At 36.3% G+C, this 24,431-nt stretch overlaps 1 protein-coding gene across 2 annotated transcripts in view; it reads right to left on the reverse strand.

Annotated features, from left to right (window-relative positions):
• The window catches only part of LOC140628026 (dachshund homolog 2-like), a 536,985-nt gene that overhangs the window by 139,027 nt on the left and 373,527 nt on the right, over positions 1-24,431 (reverse strand). For both annotated transcript variants that reach the window (XM_072816819.1, XM_072816818.1), the window contains exon 3: positions 17,940-18,052. In XM_072816819.1, coding sequence (XP_072672920.1) covers positions 17,940-18,052 — 113 coding nt within the window. The remainder of the gene's footprint in view (positions 1-17,939; positions 18,053-24,431) is intronic.

Raw genomic sequence — 24,431 nt, forward strand, 5'->3', positions numbered from 1 at the left:
TCATTTACAATTATATCAAAACAATAACTTACTAAAATTAAACTTAAGGAGATGTTAGGCCTGTACACTGGAAACAATAAAAATGAGTGAAAAAAATTGAAGATGATACAAATAAATGGACTTGTTCATGGATTGTGAGAATTAATATTGTTAAAGTGTCCATACTACACAAAGCCATCTACAGATTCAGTGTAATCCCTATCAAAATACCAATCACATTGTTGATAAAACTAGAATAATATTAAAATTAGTGAGGAACCATAAAAGACCCCAAATAGCCAAAGCAGTCTTGAAAAAGAATAACAAAGCTGAAGGTATCACACTCCCATATTTCAAACTACACTACAAAGTCTCCTACACTGTATTATAAAGCTATAGTAATCGAAACTGTATAGTACTGGCACAACTATCAGTGAAATAGAACAGAGTCCAGAAATAAACTACACTTAAATAATCTACAAAAAAAGAGGCAAGAATATATGACAGGAGAAAGATAATCTCTTCAATGAATTGTATTGGTAAAACTAAACAGCTAATATGCAAAGGGAAGACACTGGAGCACTTTCTTATACCATAAACAAGAAAACACTCAAAATAGAATAAAGACTTAAAAGTAAGACCTGAAACCATAAAACTCATTTAAGAAAACATAGTAAGTAAACTGTTGGGCATATTAACAATATGTTTTTTAGATATATCTCCTCAAGTAAGGGCAAAAAAACTAAATAATTGGAACTATAACAAATTAGGAAGCTTTCACACAGAGAAGGAACCATCAACAATGGAATCACAGCCTAATGAATAAAAATACATTTGCAAATAATAGATCTAATAAAAGATTAATATCCAAAATACATAAAGAACTCATACAACTCAACATCAAACAACCCAATTAAAACATAGGCAATGGAGCTAAATAAACATTTTTTTTTCCAAAGAAAACATACGGATGGCCAGCAGACACATAAAAAGGTGTTTAACATCAGTAATCATCAGGAAAATGCAAATCAAAACTACAATGAAATGCCATCTCCAACCTGTTAGAATTGCTAATATCAAGGAAATAAGAGAAAAGTGCTGACAGGAATGTAGAGAAAAGACCCTCGTGCACTATTGATAAGAATTTATAAAATGGCACATTCATTATGGAGAACAGTTAAGGTTCTTCAAAAAAATTGAACATATATATTTCCATAAAGGAGGCATGATGATGGCTGTGTGTCTTGCTGGTTAGTCTTTGGGCAACAGGAACATTTTTATGTATTTGGTCAGCTGATACCTTTGAATTCCTTCAGGCCTTTTGGTGGATGTTATTTAGGTGATTCTTACTAAGAAAATAGAAACGCTTGGAGGACAGGGCAAGATGGCCGAAGAGTAGGGGGTCCACAACTCACCTGGTCCCACCAACTTACCTAGATAACTTTCAAAACATACTTAACATCTACAAATTCAACCTGATATTTAAACAAAGAATAACCAGAAAGCTACAAAGAGAAAAGTTTTCGCTTCTAACAAGGTAGGAAGGCAAATAAATAAATAAACAAACAAATAAATGGAGAGGGGCACTGCAAGGAGCTGGGCTAAAGCAGAGTATCCAGAGCCTCAGGGACAGAAAAGCCCAGCCCTGGAGAAGCGGGAGCTTTAAAAATCCGCGTTGGATTTTTCCTGGACAGAAAAGTGCTTAGCAGAGAAACCAGGTACGATCTCAGGAAGGGCAGTGAAGCCTCCAGATTCCTGGAGTCACTATAAGAGGAGGTGCGCCCTGGGGGAAAGCACACCGGAACCCACGGGCGATTACTGTAAAGGGCTGGAGCGTGGCAGCCCTCTGGACATTTGGCAAAAATCAGTCAGTTAGGCGGGCTGCCTCCAGACAGAGGTGGCTGTGCCCCATACCTTTCAGGAGTTGTGTCCCCGGGAGCACAGTTCCAGCAGCACAGGGCCCCAGATCCCAGGGCGCCCAAACAGATAAAGCCAGCGATCCTGAATTTCCCCTGGGACAGATGGAAGCAGGGAGGGAACAGGAAAACCAGAAATCTCCTGCTGCTGGGTACCCCCAAGCTGTGCAGATCAGTGCACCTGCGCCTGCCCAGGGAGCACCTAGACTCTGAGTGGGAGACTGCATTAGTTAGTTACTAGCGGGTAGCTGACTCCAGACCTGGAGATCTAGCCACCTAAATAGTTGTTTTCCTCCTTGTTTTACCTTGTGCCTGGGAGAGGCGGGGCCACCAGAGAATTTCAAAGCCTCACAAGATAAACAGCTCCCACTGAGCCCAGCACCTGGAAGGGAGCAGGACATCTCCACCCAGGCACACACACCTGAGAATCAGCACAGCAGATCCTCCCCCCAGAAGACCAGCTAGAAGAAGAGGGGAAGAGCAAGTTCTTGACCAAGAGGTACTGAAAAGCTCTAGGACCAAGGAAAATTGAGAGAATATAGTATATAGAACTAGAGGGTTCCACCTCCTTTTTATAATTTTTTCCTTTATTTCATTACAACTCGCTTTTATATCAGACTAAAAATTCCCAATATTTTTTTTCTTTTCCCACCTTATCTACAATATTTTACCAGCTCTTCATTTTTTAATTTCTTCCTTTTTGACTTTCATATTTCTACAATTACATGTCTTACATATGATTTCCACTTCTGGCTTTCCTTCAACATATTCAATTTAATTATGGGTGGTATATGAGATATGGGTTTTTGTTTTGTTTTTTGTTTTCAATGCCTCATTTTGTTCTACAATGGTGGAAGTTAATACCTTCTAGAACATGACCAGCACACACCCAGGACCAAGTGGAATACTGCGCTGGTTCATTCTGTGAGATTGTATTCTCCCTTCATTCCCATTCTGCCCCTCACCTTTATGTTGTTTGTATTCTGATGGTCAATGTTGGGGCTTTATATAAGTATTGTTGGTTTATATAAATTTGGGATTGAGCATCTTTTAACATACAGAACTTAATACACTCAGAACCAAGAGGATCACCCTCTAGGACCCCTTAGGTACACTACATTCTCCCTCTGCTACCACTTCTTCACCACCACCATCTCCCAGTACCCCTTTTTTTCTTTCTTTAAAATTTTCTCTTTTTCCTCTTTAGCTTTTCTTTATATTATTTTTTAAATTTTTTCTTGTTCTTTGGGCTCTTTGACCTTTTATTTTTTACTATGTTGTTTTAAAATTTGTTTTTCACTTTATAGTCCTTTTTTTTATTTTGTTCTGATCTTTTTCATTTTCTAGTCTCTGACATTGTCAGAATCATCTAGGGTGGAATTTACTTAGGTCATTGTTGACATTCTTGACTCAGCCAGCTCATACAGCCACTCTGCACTGAACAAAATGACTAGAAGGAAGAACTCACCACATAAGGAAGAATCAAAAACAGTACTCTGTGCCAAAGAGTTACAGAAAAAGGAATTCAATTCAATGCCAGAAAGCAAAAACAGAAGCACAATTATACAGCAGTAGTGGCTCTGGGAAAAAGCATAAAGGACTCTAGAGACATTTTTAATGCAGAATTTAGATCTAATCAGGCAAAAATAAAAAAAAAAAACAAATAAGTTGCAATCTAAACTGGATGCACTATCGACTAGGGTTAATGAGGTGGAAGAAAGAGTGAGTGACATAGAAAACACGTTGATGGCAAGAAAGGAAGCTGAGGAAAAAAGAGAAAGACAATTAAGAGACCGTGAGATAAGGCTAAGGGAAATAAATGATAGGGAAAGAAGAAATTATGTATAATTGGGGTTCCAGAAGATGTCAAGAGAGACAGAGGACCAGAAAGTATATTTTGACAAATCATAGCTGAGAACTTCCCTAATTTGGGGAGGGAAACAGGCATTCAGATCAAGGAGATAGAGAGGTACTCTCCCCAAAATCATTAAAAACCGTTCAACAGCTCGACATTTAATAGTGAAACTTGCAAGTTCCAAACATAAAGAGAAGATCCTTAAAGCAGCAAGAGACAAGAAATCCCTAAACTTTATGGAGAGAAGTATTAGGCTAACAGCAGACCTCTCCACAGAGACCTGGCAGGCCAGAAAGGGCTGACAGGATATATTCAGGGTCCTAAATGAGAAGAACACACAGCCAAGAATACTTTATCCAGCAAGGCTCTCATTCAGAATAGAAGGAAAGATAAAGAGCTTCCAAGATAGGCAGAAATTGAAAGAATATGTGACCACCAAACCAGATCTGCAAGAAATATTAAGGGATACCCTGTAAAAGAAAGAAGAAGCCCAAAGAAATAATCCACAAAAACAGGGACTGAATAGGTATCATGATGACACTAAATTCCTATCTTTCAATAGTAACTCCGAACATGAACGGGCTTAATGACCCCATCAACAGGTGCAGGGTTTCAGACTGGATAAATAAGCAAGACCCATCTACTTGCTGTCTAAAAGAAACTCATTTTAGACCTAAGGACACCTACAGCCTGAAAATAAAAGGTTGGAGAACCATTTACCAAATGGTCCTCAAAAGAAAGCAGAGGTAGCCATCCTTATATCAGATAAACTAAAGTTTATCCCGAAGACTGTAGTAAGAGATGAAGAGGGACACTCTATCATCCTTAAAGGATCTATCCAACAAGAGGACATAACAATCATGAATATTTATGCCCCAAATGTGGGAGCTGCCAAGTATATCAATCAATTAATAACTAAAGTTAAGACATACTTAGATAATAATACACTTATACTTGGGGACTTGAATGTAGCGCTTTCTACACTCAACAGATATTCTAAGCACAACATCTCCAAAGAAACAAGAGCTTTAAATGATACACTGGACCAGATGGATTTCACAGATATCTACGGAACTTTACATCCAAACTCAACTGAATACACATTCTTCTCAAGTGCACATGGAACTTTCTCCAGAATAGACCACATACTGGGTCACAAATCCGGTCTGAACCAATACCAAAAGATTGGGATCGTCTCCTGCATATTCTCAGACCATAATGCCTTGAAATTAGAACTAAATCACAACAAGAAGTTTGGAAGGACTTCAAACACGTGAGGGTTAAGGACCATCTTGCTAAAAGATGAAAGGGTCAACCAGGAAATTAAGGAAGAATTAAAAAGATTCATGGAAACTAATGAGAATGAAGATACAACCATTCAAAACCTTTCAGATACAGCAAAAGCAGCCCAGAGAGGGAAATACATCGCAATACAAGCATCCATCCAAAAACTAGAAAGAACTCAAAAACAAAAGCTAATCTTGCACCTAAAGGAGCTGGAGATGGAATATTACTCAGCCATTAGAAATGACAAATACCCACCATTTGCTTCAACGTGGATGGAACTGGAGGGTATTATGCTGAGTGAAATAAGTCAATCAGAGAAGGACAAACATTATATGGTCTCATTCATTTGGGGAATATAAATAATAGCGAAAGGGAATAGAAGGGAAGGGAGAAGAAATGGGTGGGAAGATCCTAGAGGAGAACACAGGCAACACCCTTCTTGAACTTGGCCACAGCAACTTCTTGCAAGATATATCCATGAAGGAAAGAGAAGGGCAAACATTATATGGTCTCATTCATTTGGGGAATATAAAAAATAGTGAAAGGGAATAAAGGGGAAAGGAGAAAAAATGAGTGGGAAATATGAGAAAGGGAGACAAAACATGAAAGTCTCCTAACTGTGAAACGAACTAGGGGTGGTGGAAGGGGAGGTGGGCGGGGGATAGGGATGACTGGGTGATGGGCACTGAGGGGGGCACTTGACGGGATGAGCACTGGGTGTTATTCTATATGTTAGCAAATTGAACACCAATAAAAAATAAATTTATAAAAAAAATAAATTCAGAATGCTAATTTTTATTTCTAGTGATCATATAAGAGTGACATCATATGATTTGCTAACCCGGATTTATTTTACAGAAATATTTTTTTTAATTCTCACCTGGCACTTTCATGTGTACATTAAAATGACTGAGAGCACTCAAAAGAGGAAAAGCATACACTCATAATATTTTTAAGCTCAATATTTGGCACTGGCTACACTGACTCAGGCATGTGTACAAATGTAAAGTTTTTGTCATTTTGATAATTCTCAGGATTTTGCCTATACTGAATATAGACAAAATGAGTTGAAAACATGATCCAAAGTATATATGCTGCAAGAAGAGAAGGAAAGAGGTCACACACACACAAAAAAACATTTTCACCACCATCACTACAGTAACCAATCCTTATACCCCAGCTTTTGGTTGTTAATAAAGACAGGATATCTTATGATCTATAGATTTTTTAAAGTCAGAGACTTGGTATCAAGGCTATGTTTTGTTACTCATTTCTGGTCACAATATGAAGGTGATGCCTGTAGATTCTAAATCTTATTACCCTCTACTACTTTAATAGAAAATTATAGGAAATTAATTTTTGTTTTGTAGGATTCCTTGAATGATTGGTACTACTGTGTTTTCCTAACTACATGCTTTAGTTTAATGGGCTATTTCAATACAGCCATCCACTGACTCCAATAAAATAAAGTAGTGACAAGGCAGCTTATCACCTGCAGGTATATTGTATGATGGAAAGTGTTATTGTACTATTTAAATGTATGCTTTTTCCCTGTGAAAAGCAAGTCAGCATAAAGAGCAGACACTTGAAGGAATGACATATGTAGTAGGTGAAGAGTTGTATATTTCACTTCATGTAAGTTCTGTGTGATGGGGAAAATGAGGTTGGGGGATGAGCTCTGGAGAGACCAATGTGTTTTTCTATAATCCACTAGTTTTGGCTTGTGACTATGTAATTTTCATAAGATCTCTTATTTGGGGATAAGGATTGACCCGATGGATAGCCAGGCACTGTGGTATGTATCACAGTTATCACAATGAAAGTGTGTAGTCATCAGTGATCCTCTCAACAAAATAGAGGTAAGTTGGAACTGTAAATGTGAAATAGCACTGCAGCCAGACTAACAGTGGTTTGGTAATATTTATATTTCTCATTAACTTAAACATATTCATTCAATCCATATATATCAAGGTAATTTACTAAAGAATTGTCACAAGGAATGATTTATAACTGTTACCTTTCTCTACAAGATAAGTGGGTTGCAATCATTCAGATTATTTTTATGCTTTGCTGAAAGAAAAATTATAGGTATACTAGCTGCCCCACACTGTAAAATACTATAAGAACAATCAAAAAAAAAGGAAAAGAAAACATTAACATTTTATTTTATAGAAGCTACACAGTCACCAATAGTTAATTACATGGATTATTCTAGGATTTCCTAATTCTGAAAGACCAGACATCTTATGTCTTATACTAACTTAAGTAGTTCTGATGTAACCCTGAAGATTTCTAGTTTAAATTTTCAATACCAAGCTTTTGCATGAACTATATAGTTCAGTGTATTTGTAAAATTATGCTAATAATGATCAAGAGACCTAGGCTTTGAAATGAATGGTCAAGACTCTTTACTATAAAAAACAAACTGATGGTTACCAGAAGGAAGGTAAGTGGTGGTGAGGTTAAATAGGTGATGAGGAGTAAGGAGTGCATTTGTGATGAACATGGGGTATTATATGGAAGTGTTGAATCACTATTTTACACCTGAAACTAATATTACACTGTATATTAACTAACTAGAATTTAACTTAATACTTAAAAATAAAATAAATTTTGAAAAGGGAAAAAAAAGAAATTCATGGTCAAGAGACCTGTTTCCACAGTTCACTATCTCTAAGATTGGTCAAGACAGTTAACTTATTGAAAACTCACTTTTTTCATCGATTAGTCAGAAATATTAATGCTAAGCTTACAATATTACTGAAAAGATCAAGTGGAAAAAACATTTAAAAATCATTCTTTTTATTTATTTTTAATTTTTTGAAGATTTTATTTATTCCTGATAGACACACAGAGAGAGGTAGAGACAGGTAGAGGGAGAAGCAGGCTCCCTATCAGGGAGCCCAATGCAGGACTCGATCCTGGGACTCCGAGAATGGAAGACAGACATTCAGCCACTGAGACACCCAGGCATCCCCAAAATCATTCTTTTTAAACTTAAACTTAAGCTACATGCATACACGTAGACACCTTAAAGATGTAGAAGTACTTTACAAAAACACTATACATCATCATCATCATCACCACCACCACCACCATCAGCCTGTAAGATTTGCTTAAATTCCAAGTTTCCCCCTCTACCTATGTTGGAAATAAGCAATGGGTTCTGTACTATGAGACACTCATGTAGGACAAAAGTAATTGACAGGAGTCTAACAAATTTGAGTACATACATTTTTATGTTAAAATATTTATAACAGGAAAAAACATTAACACAGAAATTGAGATTTGGGAACTCCAGATTCAGCTAATAGAATGAATAGGTTTCTTACTACCAAACTGGTATAGTTAAGCGCTTTATTTAGTAGAAAAACAAAAAATGCATATTAAGTCTAAACTCCACATTATGTTAGAAAATATCAGTAATTAAACTTCTGGATCCTATTAGGACAATGGTCTTCCTGAAGACACTTAAAGAAATAATAGATCTCTTAATAACTTAAGAAATAAAGAAAATGAAAATGAAAAAAAGAAAATGTAATTACATAGAAGTAGTTACCATTTGTGTGACATGAATTGTGCTTTACAATATTGTTCATTCAAAAACCCAAAGACAGCCATAGAAACAGACATGTTTTAAGTCGACCATCAATAATGTTGGTTTGGGGACACCTGGATGGCTCGGCAGTTTTAGTGCCTGCCTTTGGCCCAGGATGTGATCCTGGAGTTCCGGGATTGAGTCCCACATCAGACTCCCTGCATGGAGCCTGCTTCTCCTTCTGCCTATCTCTCTCTCTCTCTCTCTCTCTCTCTGTCTCTCATGAATAAATAAATTTTAAAAAATCTTTAAAAAAGGCTGGTTTGTTTTTTTCCTAGGTTGATCTCTCCTTTTTACACTCAAAAAAGAACAGCCTAAGACCTCTCTGTCCTCCCTAGGACCACTTCTTAAGCATCCAAACTGAGTTAGAATATGAAATGCATTGTGAAAAAGAAGGGACACTGATTCCAGCAATGTGATCAGGCTAATTGGCATTACCATCATATCATAAGGTTAATATCACACTGCCAAGACTTGGCATGACTCCACTTATGGCTCTGCCAATCCTGAGTTGAGTGTTGCAGCCACTATAATGGCATTTTGTCTTCACTGGTTCAGAGACTGGTGTCTTCACTAAGGCCTTGGAGAACAGCTGAAATTCCTAAAAATATTTTGCCACAATAGAGCTAGAATTTAAAAAAAATGCTGAAGAATCTGCTACCTCTTAAGAAATGAACACTACACTAATTTCATCTGAGGCACTATATTACTTCCTTGTAGGCTGTCAGTTTAAATCTCTCTCAAGCCAAATTCCACATCTGTCTACTTGCAATGCTTCCTAAGCTAAAGAAAGGGGAGTAGTCATCTTTTGGGAAATTCAAAGGTTTACATAGCTAATCAATCCCTTCAGTGGGATCCAGGGATATTAGCACTTCTACAGAGCTGCAGAGAAAGATGAGGGGATAATGTTCTTCTTCTTTTCTCTACACACCAAAAGATTTTACAAAAATACCAGAAAATAGTATTATTATGCATTAATGTTATCAGTAATTAAGATATGAATTGAACAACAGGGACAGAGACAGAGACATGAGATGTTCAGAATATCAAGCAGTTCAATACATGAAGGCAAAACACAAACATCATCCTTTTGTAGTAACTAAGCAAAAAGCTGGGTGAAATTTGGGAAAACTTCAACTCACAAATTTCATTTTAAGATGTTATAATGTTATAATAATGTTCTATATATGCTATAGTAAATATGTGTTAAGTGTTCTATAATGTTATAATAAATATGTGTTAACTAAAAAGAAAGTATGTGTATATATCTTTATCTAAAGAGAGCAATAGAAATAGAGATAGATACTATATCTATCTATAGTTACATAGGTGTAATATCTAAATGAATATCAGGCAATATTTTCAAAAATAGATCCTATGGGTCCTATATTACTGAATAAAGACCTATTATCAATAATTAATATGTTGGTTATTTGTATAGAATCAGATATTGCTAAAGTATTTTTTAGGTACCTAAGTCAATTTAAACCTCTCAAGTATTTTAACCCTATACCAATGCACACACTCGTACCCATCTACATTTCTTTCTTGTTTATACTTGTTGCTTTGCTAAGTAAGATATTTTTATTAATACTAGAAACGTTAGCGTAGCCATTGTCTGAATTATTTCAAATTCTGAATTAGTGGAGTTTGAATGAATCAGGTTCTGTTATATAAAGATGTACATGTCAAGCTATATAAGTAAATTGAGAACTCTTCTTAAATAAATCAAGAAAATGCCCTAACCATTTCTAATCCTCTTCACTTTCATTTGCTTATAACTGCTGGGGAGAAAACAATTTAAAGAAAATATAATGTACAAAAACATCACAATATCTGAAAAGAGACACCGTGATCATTTTATTTTGTGACCTTTAGTCCCCATTTTTAAGCTACAAATGGAAAGATATAATACAAACAAACATAAAGTTCCATTACTTGGGCATTTTAGCAGGGTTTAAAGGGGCTTCTCCTTACATATGACACAGAAACAGGAGGTACCAGTAGATTCTTCAATAATTAGTCAGTTGTATGTAAAATTAAACTTAGCTGTATAACATTATCTTTCTTTACAAAAAAAAATTTGAGACACAAGCACCTGAAACGAAAGTACTGTAAAACATTTCAATAATCATTTGGGGGAAAACAAGGATAAATCTCAACCCATACAGACCATATTAAAAATATAAACTGGTTGTGATAAGCAATGGGTGTTGTGTATAAGTGGTGAATCACTAAATTCTACACCTAAAACTAGCATTACATTGTATGGTAATTACCTGGAATTTAAGTAAAAACTTGAGGGGTGTCTGGGTGATTCAGTCAATTAAACATCTGACTCCTAGTTTCAGCTTGAGTCATGATCTCAGGGTCATAGGATTCAGGCTCCACGCTCAGTGCCAGTCTGCTTGAGGGATTCTCTCTCCCTTTCCCTTCACCCTCTGCCCCTCCTGCCACTCAGTCTCTCTCTCTCTCTCGCAAATAAGTAAATAAAATCTTAAATAAAAATTTGAAATTCCAGAAAAAATCAACTGGAATTTGAATAAAAACTTAAAAATATATCAACTGAATTATTTAAAATTATTTTTAAACAAAATTAATGAAAGTTAAGTTTGAAATGCATAGTAAGTTTAATGTCAAATATGAAACTTGCTGATAGCTAAATTGAGAATTAATTCACAATTATCTTTGTGAATGGAGGAGTGAGGTGGTATGTCTAATCTAAAATAATGCATAATCCCACAATTATTTCTACTTGGTTTTACAGAGCATTTTTCTTCTTATACTTGACTATAGAGAAGTAGGATATTCTTGGGCATTTAAAATAAATGTAAATTAAGGAGAGGAATTACTGTAGAGCTAGGCATGTTCTTCCTCTTCCTGTTTAATGTTTTTTCTACTTTCTGTCTTTTAGACAGAAGTGCTCATACCGTTCCCCACTCAATATCTTATCTATCTCTATCATCTCATTCTAGGTGCAAGCAAAAGGATAAGAATTGAGGATTTTTTTTCGATGGCTCCTATTGCAATAAATCCAAGTTGTAGAAGGAAAAGCCAAGGCCCTAATCCAAGGAAGGAGGTGCCAAGAAAGGTGAAATATATAAACCAAGTAAATTAGGAGGAGGTGAAAGCCTAAACTGGGTTCTCACTTGCACTATAAGACAACACCAAGATGAGGAAAGAATTCAGAAGACCTGGGTTTGAAACCCAGTTCTGCCACTCATTTGCTTTGTGACCTTATGCAATTAATTTAAACTCAGGAATCATAAGTTGCTCACTTGTAAAATGAAAACAATATCCATAAGTATACAGTGAAGATTAAATTAAGTGCATATAAAATAAGATAAAAACAAGGAGGGAGGCAAACCATAAAAGACTCTTAACAATAGGGAACAAAGTAAGGGTTACTGGTAGGCAGGTGGGTGGGAGATTAGAGTAAATGGGTGAAAGGCATTAAGGAGGGCAAGTATTGTAATGAGTACTGGATATTATATGCAAGTGATGGATGAAGCATTAAATTCCACACCTGAAACTAACAATATATGTTAACTAACTAGAATTTAAATAAAATATTGATAGAAACTCAAAAACAAACAAACAAAAAAAAACCCAACACTTAGCACCCATGCCTTATATATAACAGGAACTTAATATATATTACAGATTTTCCACAATAGATAAGGTACTAAAGTTTACTCAAGGGTGCATTAACAAACACGTGGAGGGTAGCAGGTTTCATCCTGCTCAAAGATGAAACGGTCAACCAGGAAATTAAGGAAGAATTAAAAAGATTCATGGAAACTAATGAGAATGAAGATACAACCATTCAAAATCTTTGAGATAGAGCAAAAGCAGTCCTGAGGAGGAAATACATCGCAATACAAGCACCCATTCAAAAACTGGAAAGAACTCAAATACAAAAGCTAACCTTGCACCTAAAGAAGCTGGAGAAAAAACAGCAAATAGATCTTACACCCAGCAGAAGAAGAGAGTTAATAAAGATTTGAGCAGAACTCAATGAAATAGAGACCAGAAGAACTGTGGAACAGATAAACAAAACCAGGAGTTGGTTCTTTGAAAGAATTAATAAGATAGATAAAGCACTTGCCAGCCTTATTAAAAAGAAGAGAGAAAAGACTCAAATTAATAAAATCATGAATGAGAAAGGAGAGTTCACCACCAACACCAAGAAAATAGAAACGATTTTAAAAACATATTATGAGCAGCTATACGCCAATAAATTAGGCAACCTAGAAGAAATGGACGCATTTCTGGAAAACCACAAACTACCAAAACTGGAACAGGAAGAAATAGAAAACCAGAAAAGGCCAATCACCAGGGAGGAAATTGAAGCAGTCATCAAAAACCTCCCAAGACACAAAAGTCCAGGCCCAGATAGCTGCCCAGGGGAATTCTATCAAACGTTTAAAGAAGAAACCATACCTATTCTACTAAAGCTGTTTGGAAAGATAGAAAGAGATGGAGTACTTCCAAATTCGTTCTATGAGGCCAGCATCACCTTAATTCCAAAACCAGACAAAGACCCCACCAAAAAGGAGAATTACAGACCAATATCCCTGATGAACATGGATGCAAAAATTCTCAACAAGATACTAGCCAATAGGATCCAACAATATTTATCCACCATGACCAAGTGGGATTTATCCCCAGGATGCAAGGATGGTTCAACACTCCTAAAGCAATCAATGTGATTGATCATATCAGCAAGGGAAAAAACAAGAACCATAGGATCGTCTCAATAGATGCAGAGAAAGCACTTGACAAAAGAGAGCATCCATTCCTGATCAAAACCCTTCAGAGTGTAGGGATAGAGGGAACATTCCTCAGCATCTTAAAAGCCATCTACAAAAAGCCCACATCAAATATCATTCTCAATGGGGAAACACTAAGAGCCTTCCCCTAAGATCAGGAACAAGACAGGGATGTCCACTCTCACCACTGCTATTCAACATAGTACTGGAAGTCCTAGCCCCAGCAATCAGGCAACAAAAAGAAATAAAAGGCATTCAAATGGGCAAAGAAGAAGTCAAACTCTCCCTCTTCGCCAATGACATGATACTGTACAGAGAAAACCCAAAAGACCCCACTCCAAGATTGCTAGAACTCATACAGCAATTTGGCAGCGTGGCAGGATACGAAATCAATGCCCAGAAGTCAGTGACATTTCTATACACTAACAATGAGACTGAAGAAAGAGAAATTAAGGAGTTAATCCCATTTACAATTGCATCCAAAAGCATAAGATACCTAGGAATAAACCTAACCAAAAGGTAAAGGATCTCTACCCTAAAAACTAGAGAACACTTCCGAACGAGATTGAGGAAGACACAAAGAGATGGAAAAATATTCCATGCTCATGGATTGGCAGAATTAATATTGTGAAAATGTCATTGTTACCCAGGGTAATGTACACATTTAATGCAATCCCTATCAAAATACCATGGACTTTCTTCAGAGAGTTAGAACAAATTATTTTAAGATTTGTGTGGAATCAGAAAAGACCCGGAATAGCCAGGGGAATATTAAAAAAGAAAACCATAGGTGGGGGCATCACAATGCCAGATTTCAGGTTGTACTACAAAGCTGTGGTCATCAAGACAGTATGGTACTGGCACAAAAACAGACACATAGATCAATGGAACAGAATAGAGTCTCCAGAAGTGGACCCTCAACTTTATAGTCAACTAATATTCGACAAAGCAGGAAAGACTATCCACTGGAAGAAAGACAGTCTCTTCAATAAAAGGTGCTGGGAAAATTGGACATCCACATGCAGAAGAATGAAACTAGACCATTCTCTTACACCATACACAAAGATAAATGGATGAAAGATCTCAATGTGAGACAAGATTCCATCAAAATCCTAGAGGAGAACACAGGCAACACCCTGTTTGAACTTGGCCACAGTAACTTCTTGCAAGATTCATCCATGAAGGCAAGAGAAACAAAAGTAAAAATGAACTATTGGGACTTCATCAAGATAAGAAGCTTTTGCACAGCAAAAGAAACAGTCAACAAAACTCAAAGACAACTTACAGAATGGGTGAAGATATTTGCAAATCACATATCAGATAAAGGACTAGTATCCAAGATCTATAAAGAACTTATTAAACTCAACAGCAAAGAAACAAACAATCCAATCATGAAATGGGCAAAAGACATGAACAGAAATCTCACAGAGGAAGACATAGACATGGTCAACAAGCACATGAGAAAATGCTCTGCATCACTTGCCATCAGGGAAATACAAATCAAAATTACAATGAGATACCACCTCACACCAGGGAGAATGGCCAAAATTAACAAGGCAGGAAACAACAAATGTTGGAGAGGATGTGGAGAAAGGGGAACCCTCTTGCACTGTTGGTGGGAATGTGAACTGGTGCAGCCACTCTGGACAACTGTGTGGAGGTTCCTCAAAGAGTTAAAAGTAGATCTGCCCTATGACCCAGCAATTGCACTGCTGGGGATTTACCCCAAAGATACAGATGCAGCGAAACAGCGGGACACCTGCACCCCGATGTTTATAGCATCAATGTCCACAATAGTCAAACTGTGGAAGGAGCCTCAGTGTCCATCGAAAGATGAATGGATAAAGAAGATGTGGTATATGTATACAATGGAATATTACTCAACCATTAGAAACGACAAATACCCACCATTTGCTTCGATGTGGATGGAACTGGAGGGTATTATGCTGAGTGAAATAAATCAATTGGAGAAGGACAAACATTATATTGTCTCACTCATTTGCGGAATATAAAAAATAGTGAAAGGGAATAAAGGGGAAAGGAGAAAGAATGAGTGGGAAATATCAGAGAGGGAGACAGAACATGAGAGACTCCTAACTCTGGGAAACGAACAGGGGGTGGTAGAAAGGGTGGTGGTTGGGGGTTGGGGGTGACTAGGTGATGGGCACTGATGGGGGCACTTGATGGGATGAGCACTGGGTGTTATGCTATATGTTGGCAAATTGAACTCCAATAAATATTTTAAAAAATGAAAACAAAAGAGTACATTAACTTCAAGGCAGTTTTTAAATTCTTTTTTCTTTCATCTAACATTCTCTCAAAATCAGGACATGGATCTGATTATTTACATGGTACTATTTCTAGGCTCTGTGAATGCATTTTATAAGAAATATATTATCATATATTGAGTACCAAGATATATTTCCAGCACTTTTATGCTCTCAACATTCTTTTATATGCACAGGGCTACTTTATTATTGTATCAGAATTTGTTTTTGGATACTTAGTGTAAAAAATCATTTTCTAGGGTAGCTCCAGTGGCTCAGCGGTTTAGCACTGCCTTCAGCCTGGGGCATGATCCTGGAGACTTGGGATCGAGTCCCACATCAGGCTCCCTGCATGGAGCCTGCTTCTCCCTCTGCCTGTGTCTCTGCCTCTCTCTCCTCTGTCTCTCATGAATAAATCAAATCTTAAAAAAATCATTTTATAACCCCCAAATCCTTAACAGTGTTTCTTTTTATCTATAGCAGCTTTTTTATTTTTTAAAATATTTCTTAGTTATTTCTTATAGATAGAGAATGAGAGAAAGAGAGACAGAGAGGGGGCAAGAGCAGTTAGAGGAGAATAGGGGGAAGCAGGCTCCCTGTTAAGCAGGGATTCCGTGCAGGGCTCAATCCCAGGACCCCACGATTATGACCTGAGTTGAAGGCAGATGCTTAACCAAGTGAGCCACGCAGGCACCCTAAAGAGCATTTAAAAAATTTTTTAAACAAAATACTATGTGAACTAAGGTATATACAATTCTGAAGCAGAAATGGGAATTATGGAATTAATTACCAATTCCATGCCCGCAGGTAAGGAAAGTCCTTGAAAGACACTTAGCAGGGCAGCCCAGGTGGCTCAGCGGTTTAGCGCCACCTTCAGCCCAGGGCGTGATCCTGGAGACCTGGGATGGAGTCCCACCGTCAGGCTCCCTACATGGAGCCTGCTTCTGCCTCTGCCTCTTTCTCTGCCTCTCTCTTTCTGTGTGTCTCTCATGAATAAATAAATAAAATCTTTTAAAAAAAGACACTTTGGAAACCACTGATCTATAGAGAAAACCCTAAACCTGATAAATAAAAAGCTAGCTTCACAAGTTGCTTTTTCCCTACCCTTTCTATTCTAAACATATTGTCTATGACTCTCCTATCTCAAATGGGAGATCTCTGCTCTGGTCTCTTGAACTTAATGGTATTCCCCCTAATATACTAGGCTCTTTCTCATTAGTGTTTTTCTGTAGTCTTCTCTCTGCCTAGAGTGTTTTTCACTGATTCTCCTTCTATCCTTTGCTCAGTCTACAAAACATAGCTCCAAAGTTTCCATCTCTCTGTGTATGACCCAATTTACCAACTTAGTTGCTTCCATCTCTGTGATCTTATAGCACCTGGTATGTACTTATATTATGGTCTGCATCACACTTTAATGCAATTATTACTTTACATGTCCTCTTTAGTTTTACTGTTGACAAGAACTGCTACTCATATAATTTTTCATTACCTTAGACATAATACCCAAATACAATAGGTGGTTTATAAAATTTTGTGTGACTAAAGGTATAAAGATCTTATTGTCATTAAATTCCTTTTAATTTTCTACCACATAATAACTTTAATAATTTTTGAAGCTTCAGCTAGATAAATATTAAGCTTATTTTAAATCTTTCATGCACTTTTATGTTCTTTTATAGATAATAAAATGTTCAATGCTAAATTATGAAACTGTTATTTTTAGGGGAGTACTGTTTATCACAGTGTTGATAAACACTGAATTATTATTTAAGATAATGACCATTTGGATGTTCTTCTTTTCAAATTATAAGGCTTCTCTACCAAGGGTACATCTTCTTTCTACTTTCTAACCTACAGTAAAACTGGACAAGATCCACAGATGATTAAAACCCTTAAAAACAAAGAAAAAATATATATTATTGGGATGTATAAGTAAGCAGATGTGCTGCATTATACAGAAGGCTTTGAGACAAAGCTAGTTTGGCTAGCACTTCTCATCCCTGTCCCCAGCACACAAAAATATACATACAATAAGGCCTTGAAAGGGATTTCCTGCAAGGAAATGACAATTTTTAAAGAGTCATGTCTATTTGATCTGAGTCACTGGAGTAACAAAACTGTTTTCATGAATACTTTAAAAATTCAATAATGTAACCTCTAGTACAGCTTGAAAAGCTCTGAAGGGCAAGACAGATCAATATTAGTTTATTTCTAATGCTGGACAGCATGAACAGACAAGGCTGATCATCAGATGGATTTTATTACCTGTTGGAGTGATAAGTCCTGGTGATAAAAGGCCAGAAACTGAATGGGGCAAAAGGCGAGCATTGTCCTGCAACACTCCCAAAGAACGTTTAGGAGGCCTGCCAGGCCTGGAACTGTTGAAAAACAGACAAAAACAAAGATCAAGTTAAAAATGTACTCTTTTTGGAAATACCTTCACTTGCTACATTTCCCTCCTCAATCTTTAATTACTGAGTGATAGAATTTTATTTTAAAGACTATTTTCATTGATTACCAAAAGACCAATCCTTTCTTTTTACTAAATTTGCCAGCTTAGTTATGGCAAACACTAAAGCCATAAAAGACTAGTTTTTAGCTCAGATACTTTGCAATACAGCTTACTTGTTGTGAGAAACCCAGTTATCTCCTGTCCTTAAACCTATATTTGATCCCTAGTATTAATACATGCTACTGAGATCTGAGATAGTGACTCACAGAATTCAGATTGGATAGAATGTGAAGTGATTAAGTCTGTACAGAAAGGTAAAGAGATGGGGAATAAGATGCGATTTTTTTAAGTATTACCACAGCTGCCAGGAGACCACAAAGAACAAAGGACCCCCACTCTCAGTAGATTAAAAAAAATCTACTTATTATTTAAACCAGGCTACATAACCAGCAGTGCACTCTCTTGGAGTGGCTGTACTAACAAAACCTGCTACTTTTGCTATCTAGGCTGTCTTTACTCAAAGATTTATTAGTGTTTTTAACTGATGAGTTAAGGTTAAACTTATAGATTAACCTGATCTATTCCATTTGCACATTCTTCACCCTAGTGTGAGCAGTTCAGGAACTGCAGTTGCAAATGTTAATCCATAAAATAATAAAATAAAAGGTCAGTGTCTGGCTTCCATGACTAATAAAGTCAGTGTACTGAATACATCATTTGGAAGCTGCCATCACATTGAAGAGACTTACAAGTCATTGAACATTAGGATCAAGTTATTCTCAAGTCATCCAGTATATCTCAAATATTACTTTCTAATGCTATCTAACATATTTTTCTTGCTTTTTAGTAAAAATGTAGTTTAAAAGCTGAATAATAGGGCTTTTGACAAACTATTGGAACATACTATATTAAATAGCCCAAGCCACAAAAATGTATGAGGTTCAGATAGAGAGCATTTCCAAAAATGACTTTTGGTTCATACACAAAAAAATTAAGTTAAACCTTACTCTATCAACTTTGCAGTAGCAAAGTGCTCCATCAATGTAAGACAAACTCAGCTTTTTAAATGAAGACGTCTAGCAACCCTACACAGAGGTACCATTGCCCAATTCATTTTTCATAAACTGCTGGTGTTTCTTTCATTGTACATCAATATTGTATATCAGTCTAGCATGAAAGATTCTGTGCTTCTTATGCAGTTTTAATTTTATAAACTGAGTCTCCCCTCCTTCTTTCTACTTCATTCTGAGCCAGAACTTACTTTCTTTTTTTTTTTTTTTTTTCAGAACTTACTTTCTTTAATTCAGTATTATCCTGTTTGTCCTTACCTGGTTTTATGGCTTTCTCTTTTAAGGAAGTGTTAAGACAAAAGAGCTATTTACTTCAAATGCCCTAAAAGATCCCTAGGTCACTAAACAATTCATCTTTGTATTTCCAGTCATTAGAAGTTGAATAATCTTCACAAATCTATACTTGCTAAATGCTTGTCTTTTCATTTATCAAAACACAAGCCTCCTACCTTTAAAGTCTACCATATTACTGTAATTTTCCAATGTAAAAATTTCAGTGCTGTTTTCATGCTCACCATGACTTTCAGACTGACTTTTCAGAACTTAGCAGCCTGAGGCTCCTTCTATTTCCATATAATGAACCAGTTGTTGACAGTGCACTTTGAAACCTTTAAGGTTTAACTAGTTTTGTTCCAAATTTCTTGGCCAATCTCACAATTTGAAGTAGCTCTTTTCCAGTGAGGTGACTCAGGTTTCAGAGGCATTAGAGGTTTCTCAGGTGGTTCTACCTTAAATTCCAAGATTTGAAAAAAATTGGTAAAATTTCCCACCAATATATATATGCATGTATATTCTCCATCTTAACATCCTTTTCAGTTGACTGGTTGGCATGATTAATTGAGTCTCCCCAACAGGAATATATGCTCTATGAATGTGGCATATATCTCTGGTTTTGTCACTACATCCTGAGCAGTTCTCATGGTATCTAGCATACAGTAAGGCTCAGTAAATGGTTAATTAACTTGGTTAATAGGAAATATTTCATTATTGCTACACTTTCCAAATATCCCTTAATTGTTCTATTCTCCTTGACTACATGAATAGAAAGCTGGTTGCATCATTTAGTCATCAGGTAATCATTTTTAAAGTCTTGGACTCCATAATAATTATAGGAGCTTCAAAATATGACCCACTTGAATCTATGCACAAGTTTAAAAAAGGGTAAATGCCATTATCTTACCTCTGAGAGACCCTGCAAGCTTCAAGAACCACTCAAGAACTAAAGGTCCCTGGAGTTATACATGGTGATATATATAAGGATTATAAAGGTTAAAATGGAAGCTTGACAAAGGCAATAGTTTTGGTCCCTTTGTTCACTGATATAGTGTGAATAGCTAGAACATCTTCTATCTTTGAGGAGCTCATGGTCTAGTGATACGGATGTGTGTCTGACTTGTTTAAAATTTTGATTAGTGCCTCAGTAGGTATGATTGTGTGATATCCAAACTTGTTTAAATTTATTAGTGAGAAAAAATCACATCCAGATGCCTTTGTTTCTATTCTTGTAAAGAATACTTGGGTCTCTAAAATAAATTAATTATAATGGGGCAGCCCCAGTGGCGCAGCGGTTTAGCACTGGCTGCAGCCCAGGGTGTGATCCTGGAGACCCGGGATCGAGTCCCATGTCGGGCTCCCTGCTTCTCCCTCTGCCCGTGTCTCTGCCTCTCTCTCTGAATGAATAAATAAATAAATCTTTAAAAAATTAATTAGAATCAAATTTGGCTTTTTAAAAAAGATTGTATTTATTTATTCATGTGAGACACACACAGAGAGAGGCAAAGACACAGGCAGAGGGAGAAGCAGGCTCCATGCAGGGAGCCTGATGTGGGACTCAATCCTGGGACTCCAGGATCACTCCCTGGGCCAAACGCAGGCGCTAAACCACTGAGCCACCCAGGCATTCCAATTAGAATCAAATTTGTAAAAGAACTTTATAATCAATAAAGTTCCATACTAATAGAAGATAGCTTTATTTTTACTTTTAGACCTAATGATTCTCTGTAGTAAGGCACTCTTAGTACTAAAGTTGCTGCATTTTTTTCTTTAGTACATTTAGATAGAGTATATCATTAGTTTCAGATGTAGTGCTCAGTAATTCATCAGTTGCATGTAACACCCAGTGCTCATCACATCTTATGCCCTCCTTAATGCCTGTATTTCTTTTCAAAGAACAGAAGCCTAACAATATGATGTAAGACTATGGAGGACTCTGTAGAAAGTTGGAAAACATCATTCTTAATAGATGATCCTGCTATACTTCTTATCCTTAAGAGCTTCATTAGCATCAGGCATATATTTAACATATTAATCAAGACAAATAAACATGTGGTGATTTAACTAGAAAACTGTTATTTGGATGACAATTTAATCAGTGTAGATTGAAAGGTCCATCAGTGCAGCAGTCTATCTCTGCTGAAATATCGATTGTGTTACTGATTTCAGTAATGTTTTATTTTACAGGGAACAAATAAGCATGAAATTACTCTTTAATTGAATGATAATTGCTTGTTGGCAATTATTGGTTTCTGTTTAATTACAAAGTTATTTGCACTCTGTAAAATAAAACAGCTTTTTTTTTGAAGTTTTTTTTTAAATTTTTTTATTTATTTATGATAGTCACAGAGAGAGAGAGAGAGAGAGAGAAGCAGAGACATAAGCAGGCTCCATGCATCAGGACCCGACGTGGGATTCGATCCTGGGTCTCCAGGATCGCGCCCTGGGCCAAAGGCAGGCGCCAAACCCCTGCGCCACCCAGGGATCCTAATAAAACAGCTTTTTAAAAAATCCACCCAAATGGTTCAGTGGATGTATCACCCATGAACACTATCAACAAAAGTTGTTAAGGTATAAGGCAAACAACCCAACAAGTTAGCAAAACTTCTATTGAATAGCTCAGCTAAATCTTTAAGAGCTTCAGTTTATTGAATCAACATTAGATGGTTACATCTAATTAACAGGTGGTTTGTAGGGAAATCATACCAAAAAATCAAGATTTTCTCTAATTCCAGGTCATTCTTTAACATAATTTATCCTGATATGCGTTTTCCCCCTTTATTCTGTAAACTTCTTTTTTTAAAAAAGATTTTATTTATTCATTAATGAGAGACACAAAGAGAGAGGCAGAGACATAGGCAAAGGGAGAAGCAGGCTCTCTGCAGGGAGTCCAATGCAGGACTAGATCCCAGGACCTGGGGATCATGCCCTGAGCTGAAGGCAGATGCTCAACCACTGAGACACTCAGGCATGCCTGTAAACTTCTTTAGAAGAAATAAAATAAGCCAGCTTCCTGAGGTAAAAGAATAAACCAACTTGAAATATATATCTACAGTATTTCATATCTCTGCAGTTGAAGTTTATTACCTTCAGAGCATTACCTCACAGTTTATAAACCTTGTAGAGTTAGTGGTTCCTTCCAAGGGAAATTCAGTAGGTCTTCTGGTATCAATAAAACATGACACATTCTATGATATACCTATCCCATATTGTAATAGGTAAAGTAGCTAATACTTTGCTCATTAAGATTATGAAATTTCACCATTGGAGTTATTTTTATCTCATGTTATCAGTCATTTGTATATGAATCAAGGAATAAGCAACTGAGTAATGTGAGTGATTTTGTTTTTCAAAGAATAAAACTCTTGTTAATAAATTAGTTAGTGATGACATGAACCTTCGGAATTTAATACCAATCGTATGGTCAGGACATGATATAGTGAGGAATCACAAATCATATCATCCTCTTCAATGAAAGCTTGGCTTACTACTTTTAAAGAAATATTTGTAACATTCTGGACAAATTGATCAAATTGCTGAAGATATAGTGACAGTTAGAGTGGCATTAGCAGCCACTTGTAAGACCACTGCAGTTGGCTACCTGTTAACAATGACTTGGGACTCACTTTTCATAGCTATCACTGATATTTAAAATCCCTTGGGATAATCTCTGAATGCATCATTTTCTTCACTCACATTAGAAGCCAAGAATGACATTAGCTTTGAAGGTGTTGTTTACCTTACTGTGAGAGTACTGTTCTGACTTTCAATGTGCTTTTTAAATTAAAGAAGAATCTTTTGCCACAACAGTAAAACTTTTAATTGCATCATGGATTAATAATAATCTCTTAGGCCTGACATTTATTACAACATTTCAAGGATGCCAATGGTAGTTAAACTCTACCTGACCTCTCAGTGTTTACAAAGATAAACAAACTCTGACTTTATAGCAACCTGAATCCATCTTCTCTTAGCGTTGGCAAACTGATAATTTGTCTAACTAGCACACTGGATTGTATTCCCAACCAGATCAAAGGCAGAAGCAACCAATTCAGCAACTGGGAGAAAGTCATCCATGAAAAATGGGCAATTAACATTAATCTTAATGAAATTGTTCAAGATGATAACTAGAACCTGGTCATTATGGTAACTCTCATAAAATGATGCTTATGTTAAGCTGAACATCAATTGGCCCTTGTTTCATGGGAACTGAAAATGTGGCTCATCATGTCTCTAGGAGCTATCAATACAAAGAACAAAAACACACACCAGAAGCAAGACCATTTATATTCTACTACCATTTACTTATGTTTTCAGGTTTTTTTAGTATAGTTGACACTAATAATTTCAGGTATGCCTTTTTCAGTTCTTACAGGCAATCTAAAACTCAAATGCAGATATAATAAAATCATCAACACCAGCATTCCATTAGAGTTAGGGAAGTTAAGGAAATTAAGCATAAGGGAATTCAAGGGATAAAAGACAACCTCCACTTGTTAATGGGTCACACATTATAATATCAAGGGTCATGTAGAGCAATCTATGTTTATGCATTAATCTTATAATTGTGATAAATTGAATTATTTATATCTATTATCTTAAATTATAATGTTTCATTTCCTTGCTAGTGGAGTTTCTGTTTTTCCTTCAATAAAAAAGAAATCTGATGTAATAAACAATTTAAGGGTTGACTACTCATTTTGGTAGAAAGTGTAACTGTGAAGTTATTTTATACTTCATTTACTTGACTCTGCTCCCTATTTGAAATTAAGTGTGCTCCAGGCCTGGTTGTTAGCACCTTTAAACAAGTTTATTTTTTGTCATAAATTGGCTGAATTCTAATGAACATTTTAGAATAATTAACAAAGATCGTATAACAGAAATGCTGGTGCATGACTTGAATTCTTTTTTGTGGCCTCTTTTTGTTCTGCTTATGTAATTTCTATTAACTTCAGTGGAATC

Source organism: Canis lupus, chromosome X (assembly GCF_048164855.1).
Source record: "Canis lupus baileyi chromosome X, mCanLup2.hap1, whole genome shotgun sequence".
NCBI lineage: Eukaryota > Metazoa > Chordata > Mammalia > Carnivora > Canidae > Canis > Canis lupus.